Here is a 12,409-nt window from a genome sequence, read left to right as displayed (position 1 = left end):
GCCTTGCCACTGTAATCTAGCACAGGCCCTGGCACAGTAGGTGCACATAAAATAAGCAGCTGAAATGAACTGGCTTATGAGGACAATGACCCAAACTGTCACCTCATCATAAAGCACATTCTAACTAGCCACCGACATTCATGATACAGTTGACTTGGGTTAGGGGGCCAGCCAGGAAACTGAGTTTCTCTCTGCAAACACAAAGGCAATTATGATAAATGGTATCACTCCAGTCTTTGTTTTCTTTCCAGAAGAGCCTCTCCAGATACCTACTTAAGCTCTTTGCTCCCTTCCCTCCCTCTCTGTAATAGGAATGAACCTTTTTTATTTTATTACCTGGTAATCACTAAAGGGATGTTGCCTATAAAATTAAATTATACATAATGGCCCATCTCTGGGAATCCTGCCTCCCAGGTAATGAGCCGTAAGCTGAAATTCTCTGTTTAGCTCACAGGAAAACTCCTGAACAGGCCCACCTCTGAATGACTGCAGGAAGGAAGAAATTAACACTTCCCCTCAGGAGGCTGACTAAACCAGGAAATGTTTGACTTTATTCCTTCCTCTTTTAGTAGAAAAGAAGCCTGAATTCTAAGTCAGGCAAATGGCTCTTTGGGACATTAGTTCACCATCTTCTCGGTTTGCTGGCTTTCTGAATAAATTCACTATTCGGTGCCCCAACAAGTTGTCTCTTGATTTACTGGCCTGTTGTGTGGCGAGCAGTACTTGGTAACACATCCACCAACATACACCCACTGACCCCTACTGAATGGGGCCAGTTTCAGCATCTTACACAGCTGGTGCAGGGGCAAGGCTTCTAGTCTACCGCTTCAGTGAAACACAGTCAATCACATATAAACACAACTGACTCTAGGTCACTGTTGGAGGAGGGCTGGGTTTGGTTTGATTCCACTGCAGCAATTAACTGACACCCCCCGGAGATCTGGCTTTAAGTCCTGACTAACTGTGATATTGGACAAATTACTTAAGCTGAGCTTCCTTACCTATAAAGTAGAAATAATAATGGATTTTTATGAGAAATTGTGTAGGTAAAGCCTTTAGCATAGAGCCTGGAACACAGTAAATGCTTAATGATGCCTGTCATGGTCATCACCATCCCTTCATTCAAGGCCTATATACTGAAGGCTTACTGTGAACCAATCCATGCCCTGCGTGAGCTCACAGCCTAGTCAGGCAGCTAGATACATAATGTGTGTCTGTTAAGTAGCAATGTTACTAGCATAGATGTTTGACCTCTACCAGGGGCTTCAGATGGGCTTCACACAGCAGGTAACACTTAAGCTGTCCTCAGAGACTAGCTGGTATTCACCAAATTGTTGAATCATCAAAAAAGCAAGAGAGTTAAAGAAAAACATCTACTTCTGCTTTATTGACTACCTCAAAGCCTTTGACTGTGTGGATCACAATAAACTGTGGAAAATTCTGAAAGAGATGGGAATACCAGACCACCTGACCTGCCTCCTGAAAAATCTGTATGCAGGTCAAGAAGCAACAGTTAGAACTGGACATGGAACAATGGACTGGTTCCAAATCAGGAAAGGAGTACATCAAAGCTGTATATTGTCACTCTGCTTATTTAACTTATATGCAGAGTACATCATGCAAGTTGCCAGGCTGGATGAAGCACAAGCTGGAATCAAGATTGCCGGGAGAAATATCGATAACCTCAGATACACAGATGACACCACCCTTATGGCAGAAAGCGAAGAAGAATTCAAGAGCCCCTTGATGAAAGTGAAAGAGGAAAGTGAAAAAAGTTGGCTTAAAGCTCAACATTCAAAAAACTAAGGTCATGGCATCCAGCCCCATCACTAATAGCAAATAGATGGGAACACAATGGAAACAGTGACAGACTTTGTTTTTTGGGGCTCCAAAATCACTGCAGATGGTGACCGTAGCCATGAAATTAAAAGACGCTTGCTCCTTGGAAGAAAAGTTATGACCAACCTAGACAGCGTATTAAAAAGCAGAGACATTACTTTGCCAACAAAGGTCTGTCTAGTCAAAGCTATGGTTCTTCCAGTAGTCATGTATCGATATGAGACTTGGACTAAAAAGAAAGTTGAGTGCCAAAGAACTGATGCTTTTGAACTGTGGTGTTGGAGAAGACTCTTGAGAATCCCTTGAACTGCAAGGAGATCAAACCAGTCAATCCTAAGGGAAATCAGTCCTGAATATTCATTGGAAGGACTGATGTTGAAGCTGAAATTCCAATACTTTGTGAAGTATTGACTGTATTAACCTGATGCAAAGAACTGACTCACTGGAAAAGACCCTGATGCTGGGAAAGATTGAAGGTAGGAGGAGAAGGGGACAACAGAGGATGAGATGGTGGCAGGGCATCACCAACTCGATGGACATGAGTTTGAGCAAGCTCCAGGAGTTGATGATGGACAGGTAGGCCTGGGATGCTGCAGTCCATGGGGTTGCAAAGAGTCAGACACAACTGAGCAACTGAACTGAATCCTCTTCTTCCAAGGCTCTCTACAGTCTCTTCTGTTTCCTCCTGGGCTCATCTATCACCATATTCTTCTGTGTCTCACTGCATTCCAACCATACTGAGCTGTTCTATCAGTGTTCTAGCTCAGAAATTGGCAAACGAAGACCTGTAAGCCATATCCAGCCTGCTGTCTGTTTCATATGGCCTGTGAGCTAAGAATGCTTTGTATGTTTTTAAATGGATGGGGGAAAAAAACACAATGATATAACATTGTATGAGAATTAAATAAAATTCAAATTTCAGCATCCGAAAGTTTTATGAGAACATAGCCCTGCCCATTTGCTTACATATTATCTACAGCTGCTTTCCTTCTACAACAGCAGAGTGGACTAGTTATGACAGTTATGACTAGTTACAAGCCTAGGAGCTGCAGAGCCTAAAACAGTCACTGTCTGGCCTCTTACAGAAAAAGTTTGCTGACCCTTGCTCTGGCTGTTTTGGCTATTTAATGTTGGGTCCAAATCTGCTTTCTACAGAAGTAAGGACAGTTCAAAGAAATGAACAGTCTTAGAACCTGCACGGCAAAGAAGTTCACAGCTGGCCCAGAATTTACAGAGAGGGAGACATAAGTTCCACCGAGAGGGTAAGTTATTTGGCCAAGGAGGTTAGGGGAAAGGAGGGGTGGACCAAGACTACAAACAAGGTGTCCTGACTTTTAAGGCAGTTCTCCAGCTGACTCTTTTTCAGACTTGTGAACAGAGAATCAAATCATGACAAAGCTGTTTTTCTAAACTGATTCCTGAAGAGTTCTACTCTGGGTGACAGCCTTTCTGGCAAACAAGGAGAGAAGATTCCTAACTTGGATGTTGCATCTGCTGAGTCACATCAAGTTTCATTACACATTATTCACTGCTATTGGCTGCAAATTCAGGATATCTGACAAGTTTATCCTTTTTCTTAGAGAGCCCTCGCAAACCATAGAGAGAGGGGGAGTAAATGACTGACCAGGAGATTTCCTCTTCTCATTTACATTCTGAATCTTGACTTTGTTCTCTTATGTAAACAAATTCCCTTGGATAGGATTGGTCTGCTGGATAAATAATATTCATCAGTTGCAATCACACTATGAGGCAGGGCCTCCAAAAAGTCAATTAATTATCAACCAGTAAGTCAGCTGTAGGGTCAGTGCCTGTAGTCACGTCCCCTCCTTGTGGGCCCACAGGCACTTGAAGTAGGAGGTTGAAATGGTTGGGGTAAGGAAGGTAGGAGTCTCTGAACAATGTACAACATACAGGAGCTCAATAACTACTTTTTAAAAAGCAAAATAATAAATTAATGGAAACCTGTAAGAAGCTCCCAGGCCTGTAGGTAAAGAAGTGGCTCCCTATATCTCTAGAGCTTCTGGAACCTGTTTCTCTCTGTCTATAATAAGCTCTGGTATAACATGTTTTTTAACCTAGCACAAAGCTGCATGAGTTGTTGTAAATTTTCTCTCTCTCTCTCCTTGTTTTATTGGACTTTCAAGAACTTCACTTCCTGGATAAGTATGAGAACCACTCCTGTCAGAAATCATAGTAAAGCACTGTGAGCCTCAATATGACTGGAAACCGTGGAGAAAAGGTACCATTACATTCAGTATAGCATGCTTTAAAAATACAAGGACGTATAATCCACTTCAGGAAGATCACCATCCCAAGCGGTTAAAACACCTTAAAACTTTGGCATGTAACTCTTAAAAGTGCACTCTTGTGGAAGGTTTCTCTCTGGTCAGACCGGGTTAAATGAGGTTTTTATGAAGAATGGCTGTCTCTTGATGTTTGTACATTAAATAATTTAAGTTACCAGTTCTTTGAGGTAAACCCCAAGGATCATGACATGCAGACATTTTGGTGAGGTGTGACTCTGAAGCTTTTCTAGAAGGCCAACATGTAAGGAAGAGCCTGTTACTTAGTGAGTGAGCCTGGCCAGATGCCTGCCCCACGCCTCAATCCAGCTCTGCTGTTCTCTACTCTCTGTGCACGCAGATTCTCAGGTGGTGACAAAAGCTTTGCTTTTTTGTGAAACAAAATAACCCTAAAGTTTTCATAGATGCTGATAGGTGATTAACTTGAAGTATGAGAACATGTATAGAAGATGCATGACTATGGGAAATCTAGGAGAAAGATTTCCAAGAAGAGTGCAATTTTTAAAAATATTTTCAAATACAAAACAGCTGTGGATATACAGATGTCAAGAGTCTGCTATAGAACTTAGAGAGGCCCTGTTTTATTTCACACTCATCCCTGAGTCTATGGCCCATAACCTTACCCAAGCTCATTGGAACCAATCTGGTTGATTCATACCAGGGGGGGTCTCAGGAATAAGTTCACAACACCTCTCATTCAGCTGGGTCAGTCTGCTGTGCCTAGCACTTAACCCCCATGCCTCAACCCTCACTGGATCCAGATCTCCCCTCAAATTCTCTGTCCTAAAATACTCTATTTAAATTCACTCTCCTGTATGGCAAAACCAATAAAATATTGTAAAGTAATTAGCCTCCAATTAAAATAAATAAATTTATATTAAAAAAAATAAACTCACTCTCCTGCACAGACTACTTTGGCATTTGTTTTCCAAGACCATGCATCATGGCCATAGGTATAATGTATTCTCATCCAACTGCCATCACCTCCACCAACCCACTCCCTTATCATCACCACCAACTCCACCACCCTCCCCAGAGGACCACCTGAAGCAAGGTAGCTATAAAGGCCCAGAGAGCTCCTTCCCAAAAATTATGATCAGTAGACTCCTTACACCCATTCCTTACAGGGAAACAAGTGGGCACCAAAAACTCCCTACCTCCAACTTACTTCCAAGGACTTAAAGTCTCCGTATTTCACGTAGACTGTTTTGATGCCGTTAAATGCGAGCTCCAGTTCCTTTAAGACTGGAAACGTGTGAAACGCCTCTAAGGAGGGAAGAGAAAGAGGGAACTGTAACTTGTAAAAGACATAAGAGAAAGATAAAATAGTGGTCATTTACTGGGTTCCCACTGGGTTAGGCCCAGCATTGCGTAAAGTGCTTTACTTACAGGACTCTTAATCTCTAATAACTCTGAAAAAGAGTGATTACTACTTCCATTCCACTGCTGAAGAACCCAAGGCTCAACCAGGTTAAGTGATTTGCTAGAAATAGAATTGCTAAATTGAAAGATCAAGAACTGAATCTAACTCCAAAGCCCATTTTAAAAAATGATCCTTATTATTCCTGATTATAAAAGTAAAAATTTCCACCAAATTTTTTTAAAAAATAGAAAAATAAAAGTTCCTTTTAATCTCAATACCTAGAGATAACTATTCAAAGTTTCACGTATAATACTATAGACTTTTTATGTGTATACTGAAACACATACACACACACTTCTTTCTACAAAAAGGGACTCATACTATACACATTGTACTGTGACTTGCTTTTTTTCCCCCTTAACAATATGATTTAAAGATGTTCTAAGTCAAAATATACAGATCTGCATAATGTTTGAATTATGTTCTACAGTATAGACATACCGTATTTAACCATACCCCTAGGGACAGTGGCTAGATTATCTGAATAAAAGGTTAAAAACACTTCCCCTTCTGCTTGAGAACTGGACCTTGAGTTAACTTTCTAGCCCTCTTCCATTGGCAACCTGAAAAAAATGGTACAGTCACTGTGTTATTAAGCAAAACTGCTGTGGTAAAAATGACCCCAAGTTGGTAAGTCATATCTGGACTAGGAGAAACTAAAAATGAACTATATCTATCTGAAGGGGGCGCCATAACTTTGGGCTTCACTGTGTGTGGGCACTCCTATGATTGGACATCTCCTTTTCAGGAACTCTGGGGGCCTTGTCCATGGAGCGTAACAACAGTTATTTGCTCCTGTGGTGAATAAGGCCTCTAAGCCAGAGTGCTGGCATCAACCCATTGAGAGTGGCCGAAGAGTGACTCACGGATGGCTACCTCAACAGCTACATGAACTGCTCAGGAACTGCCAGGAGGATTCCACTGAACATGAAGTGCTGAGGCTGTGCTGCGCTTCATGGGGAATACATGGGGAATTACCCAGAGCCTTCTAAGTGAACCTGGTGTCAAGTGTGGCCTATGTTGGTTTTGTGAGTTGGAATGTTCTAGAGAGTCAAATAGAAACATGTGCTTTCAGGGTATTTCCAATGAACATCCTTGTTCAAGTGTGTTTCTGTAGAATAAATTTTGGGGAGTGGAACTATTAGACTATGTTAAGAGACATTGCCAAACTACCTTCCAAAGATGTTGCACCAATTTATTTCACTTGAATACGAGAGTACCCATTTCCCTACCAATGCTGGCAAGTCATCAGTCCTTCTCACTTCTGTCCATATTTGATAGGCATAAAATAGTTCTTGTGAGGCTGAGCATCTTTCCATATGCCTGCTGGCCTTTGTTTTCAAACTCAGGCTCCTGAGAGACCACACGGTTTCCTCAAGGACAGGGACTTTGTCACACACTTCTTTAAAAACACCCTTCAAACTCCCTTCACTCAAAACTGAATTCATCCTATTTCTCCCTAAACCTGCCTTTCTTATACTGCTGTCTGTCTCAGTAAATCCCCTTGGTTCTTCTCTTTCTTTACATGCCCCTTAGTTACCACGTCCCTTAGTTACCACGTCTGGTTTGTTTCTACCTCCTCTCTCACTCTTTCTCTCAATCCCCTCTACCCTTGTGGCCACAGCCCCAGTTGAGGCCTCACCTCCCCTCTCCTGGAAAAATGCAACCATCTCCCAGGTTTCCTGGCTCCCATATTACAATCCATGCTCTTCACAGCCACTACTGAGCCTCTATTTCAAAGCCATCCAAGGTTCTCTTTTGCCTGCAGATTTAAGCCCATGTCACTCAGTGCCCCTGATAATATGGGGCCCCTTGCCCACCTTCCTAGTCTCCATTCTCCTCTGCCTATATCTCTTGCACACACAAAGCTTCTTCAGTGTCCCTGGTCAGGCACTGCTGCCCTCCATCTGTTGTTCTGTTGGCCTGAAATGCCTTCTCACCTTCTAATTTCTGATTCACTCCTATTTGTGTTTTAGATCTCAGCTTACATACTCCTTTTCTCACAAGTATTGCCTTCTGACACTCAAGGCCCAGTTGATTTTCTGATTCCCTCTATTGTTGCACTTAACCGTATCCTGCTATAATTGAGCTCAGAAGAACAGAAAACTGGACACACTGATTTCTAAAAGCCAAACAGTCATACTGTCCTGATACCCAGCAGGGGTCGCTGTGGATCTGCTGAATAAACAAAAAGGCTTTACACTCTTATAGGAGTTCTCAGGGACTTAAAACTTTTTACATACAGTCCCTTGGTATGGGTAGGAGATTGGTTCCAGGACCACCCACCCCTACATACACATCCCCTACCCCAATCCCCAACCTCCACCTCCATCTTGCATCACCACCAAGGACACTGAAATCTGTGGAAGTTCAAGAGCCTTGTATAAAATGATGTAGTATTTGCATATAACCTGCACACAGCCTCCTGTACACATTAAATCATCGCTAGATTACTGATACCGAACATAATATAAATGCTCTGTGCTGTGCTGCGTTGCTCAGTCATGTCCGACTCTGTGATTCCATATGGACCACAGCCCGCCAGGCTCCTCTGTCCATGGGGGTTCTCCAGGCAAGAATACTGGAGTGGGTTGCCATGCCCTCCTCCAGGGCATCTTCTCAATCCACGGATCGAACCCAGGTCTCCTGCATTGCAGGCAGATTCTTTACCAATTGAGCCTCCAAGAAAACATGTTCTGTAAGTGGTTGTAAATATAATATAAATGCTACGTAAATATTTGCCAGTGCATGGCAAACTCAAATTTTACTTTTTGTAACTTCCTGGAATTTTTTTCTAAATTTTTTATATCCCTGTTTGGTTGAATCCATGGATGTGGAAAATATAGACATGGAGGGCTGACTGTACTGATCCTGTCTGAGTCTACAAAGTATCCTGCCTTAGGAAGAAAGGAAGGGGATCATCTCCATTTACAGAGAGAGAAGCGGTGTTCTGCATAGGTAGTGCTGGCTCTGGGCTGGAATCCAGGTCTGTGTGTTCTCCCACACTCAGCTCATTGCACTCCAAAAATAGATGTATGGCGTTACAGGTGAACAGACAGGCAACTTCTAACATGAAAGACTGGCAGCCAGGAAGCAGGAGGTGGTTTTCAGGAAGAAAACTTACCTAGAGGAAGCAGGTTTTCTGAGGCATTGATGTAAATCACTGAATTAAAATGCTTGAAATCCTTTTCCTTAGCCTATGAAAGGGCATTTCAAAGAACAAAAGATTAGTTCCCTGCCTGGAGGCCTTGCTGAAGCTCCAGGGCTGCTGTCAGAAGGAGCAAAGACTTCAAGGGTTAAGCACAAGAGCATTTACTTGCTGAAGGCAGGAAGGGCTTTTCTGCTTCTTTTATTTTCCTATTATGAAATAATTCAAATAGTCAGCAAAATATGGTAAGTGTTACTCTGAAGGCCCGTGTAACCACTATCCAGCTTTAATAAATCTGAATATTATGCTGTCTCTGCTTCAAATTTCTTTAAAGAAATAAAACACTACAGAGAGTTGATATCCCCGCAACATATCCCTACCCTCCCTCTCATAAAAAGCAGCTATCCTGAATTGGTGATTATCCCACATCTCTTTAATACTTGCATTACATGAATGTGTATCCACAAGCCATATATAGTTATTATTTACATGTTTTAAAATTTTATATTAAGTGCCATCATACTGTAGATACCATTCTGCAACCTGCCTTCTTCACTCAACACCACATGTTTGAGATTCACTTGTGTTGAGATACACAGATCTTTTGAGATTTACTTACATTGATACCTTTTAATTTCTGTGTGGCATTCTACACGCAATCTCTCTTTATATGCCATGGAAGGCCTACAAATCAAAAATATGTGCTATAATACATATACTGGGTATGGCAGGCCACAAATCTAGCTCCAAACTACCCATTAGCCAGTGCAAGGAAAGAAACATGACTCATTATATAAGCCACAGAGTCTGTGAGTTAAGAACAAACCAAGACTTCCCTGGAGGTTGAATGATTAAAACTCCACCCTCCCAATGCACGGGGCACGGGTTCGATAGCTGCTCAGGAAAGATCCAGAATGCCATGGTCAAAAAAAAAAAAAAAAACAGTTACCAGCATCTTGGGAGAACCAATACCATTCCTGGCACTGAAACCTGAGAGAAATTTCTCCTGTAGGCTCTTCTGATGGGAACTCTCTGCACACAATGAATCATACCCCAATAAAATTCTATGCACATTCAAACCACTTCCATAAGGTTATTTATTCCTTTAACTCACCTCACATGGGATAATGGCAATACCAAATCTATAGCAAAAGACAGTGTCCGTGAATGTTGTTTCCACCCAGTGAGTCCCTGTGTGACTCTCCTCCTTCCTATGCCCAGATTCCCAGTTCCCAGAGACTCTGAAAGTTATGATGGTCGGTCAGACAGGAGCCACCTCAGGTGTAGCTCACCACAGTCACATCTCCGGTGGCCAGTCGTACCTTGGAGAACTTCAGGCCGCTCACGTTAATGCTGCAGAGGTCTGATGGATCCTTCACACAGTGGTGCTTCAGCTGCAACACAATGCAAAGAATCAGCATTCAGGGCCCCAGCAAAGCTCATATAATTGGCCAAGACAACAAATGACTCCCTGGTGAGGAGGGCAGCCTGGTACAGTGGAAGAACAGGCTTTGGAGCTGCTCAGAATCAAGCTGCCACCTCGGCTCTCCCATCTCTGTTTCTCATATGTAAGATGTGGATGGAAACGTGGACTTTATGGCGCTCTTAGGAGACTGCATTCCTCTCTGTTCTTTCTCTGTCTTTTCAGAGCTCCACTTCCTCTAACTGGTTCTTACAGTAAAATATTTATTTCTGGGGCATTACCAAAATACTTGTCATAACTTTTGTGTTTGCTCATCTATTCATTTATTTGCCAAATATTTATATACTAAGCACTACTTTGGGCCATGTGTCATGCTAAATATATCAAGAAACTTTCTCCTGGGACTTCCCTCGTGGTCCAGTGATTATGACTCTGTATTTCCAATGCAAAGGGTGCAGGTTTGATCCCTGGCTGTGGAACTAAAGAGCCTATATGCCACTTAGGAGAAAGGACTTTCTCCTAATCCTAACTAAACTCTTGGACATAAGGGAATATATCTCTTCATAAATGAGAAAAATAATGCTAAGAGAGAGAAAATGACTTCCCTAAGGCCCCATAGCCAGTAAGTGATGGATCTAAGATTTGAACCCAAATCTGTAATCACTAAACACTGCGCTCTTAGGACTACCATATATTGTCCTTCACAATTAAAAGGTAGATGAAAAATCTCAACTTTGAAGTTGCTATTTCTATTTAACCAAACCTCATTCCTTCTTTCAGTTAATCATTTACTTGTGCCTTTCATGGTTAGGCATGGAACTGGGAACTTAAAAGACAACAAAGAAAAGCAGAAGTATTTCATGCCTTCATAAAGCTTAAAACTGCATGGAAGCCAATGAGCAAGCAAGTATTTACAAATACGGTAAGTATTTTAAAGGAGAAATTCAAGAAGCCATAGGAGACAGTAATGGGAGATCCTTATCTTAGTGTAGAAGTGAGGAAGTATCTATTTGAGGAATATTTCAGCCAATACCTTAAGTGCTAAGTACGAGCTGGTCCCATGAAAGTGGGTGGCAGGGTTTGTGAATGCTATTCAGGCAAATGAAAGCAAGGTGTTTCTGAGAGGATGAAAAACAGGTAGGTAAGATTCTGGACGCGCTCATTAGATCATGTGGATTCATGGTGGCTCTGCAAAGGATTGTGGATTTTAGCCCACAGTCAATGGAAAGCTGTCAAGAGGTTTTTTGGCAGAGGGCTGATGGCAATTTTACAAAAATTGCTGTATCTGACACACACAGAGGATTAGAAGAAAGAAAAGGGTGGAAAGAAATCACTATACCAGACGTTAGCTCATTTCTCTAGAGCCACTTCTCTACTCCTCACTGTGAAAGAACCCAGTTCATTCACATTTCTCTAACTAGATGTATCCTTCAACCCCAGCTCTACAGGCTAAGTCTTGACTTTGTCTAATCCAAGCATGGTGGTTATGGTCCCCTAACCAGTGACTGCTGGGACTTGTGATATATGTTTGGCCAATGAGACGCAGGCTGCTGGGGATAGGAGGCCAGTTCTGGGAAGCTGCTTATATTTAAAAATCAATATAAGACAGTGATGTTCCCTTTTCTACCTCTGGATGTTATGCTTTAAATGTGATGACCAGAGTTTCAGCAGTCATCTCAGGATTGTAACAAGTGATCTGAATGTGAATATGTTGCAATGCTGAAAATAAAGGGGAAAAGAAGAGCACTATGGGAAGTGGTTCTGCCCCTTCTCAGTACTGCTGCTTCAATCTTCCACATCCCTAATGAGAAGTGGACCTAATAATCAAAGAAACTCCACAGTATTCTGCAAAAAGCCTATGCTACCCTTTATGTGAGATACCTCCTTAAAGTTCTCTTTCAACATTTGATCTGTGTAGGAACCATAAGCAGGGTCTGGGAACTAAGTAAGCTGCCAGGGAGTTCTTCTTGGGAAGCTATGAGCATTGGACTGCACATTAATACTGGTTTACAAAATAGGTCTTTCTGTGTAAAGCCACTGAGGCATTGCACAGAATAAATAAAAATTACCATCCCAGTCCTCTTTGTAAAGCCTGAGCCAAACACTAGGTATATCTAGTTGGCATCCTTGGCTTTCAGCCAGATACTAAACCCCAGGGACAAAGGTAGTGGTGTGTGAGGCTCCCGAGTTCCCCTGTTCCTAGAGTCTCCCCAGAGCAGAGTAGAAGCCTTTACACCCTACAATGTGCTGGACTAGTGGTGGTGGTTTAGTTG

The 12,409-nt window shown here is 42.2% G+C and overlaps 1 protein-coding gene across 3 annotated transcripts in view; it reads right to left on the bottom strand.

The window, feature by feature from the left end:
* The window catches only part of XRRA1 (X-ray radiation resistance associated 1), a 66,143-nt gene that overhangs the window by 36,277 nt on the left and 17,457 nt on the right, over positions 1-12,409 (bottom strand). For all 3 annotated transcript variants that reach the window (XM_044929373.2, XM_025266423.3, XM_025266422.3), the window contains exons 5-7: positions 10,036-10,107; positions 8,690-8,762; positions 5,311-5,408 (exon numbers count right to left, since the gene is read on the bottom strand). In XM_044929373.2, the coding sequence (XP_044785308.2) occupies positions 5,311-5,408; positions 8,690-8,762; positions 10,036-10,107 (243 nt within the window). The remainder of the gene's footprint in view (positions 1-5,310; positions 5,409-8,689; positions 8,763-10,035; positions 10,108-12,409) is intronic.

This window comes from Bubalus bubalis, chromosome 16 (genome assembly GCF_019923935.1).
Source record: "Bubalus bubalis isolate 160015118507 breed Murrah chromosome 16, NDDB_SH_1, whole genome shotgun sequence".
Lineage (NCBI taxonomy): Eukaryota > Metazoa > Chordata > Mammalia > Artiodactyla > Bovidae > Bubalus > Bubalus bubalis.
The sequence above is the reverse complement of the archived record's forward strand: the minus strand, read 5'-3'. Positions and strand labels throughout refer to the sequence as shown.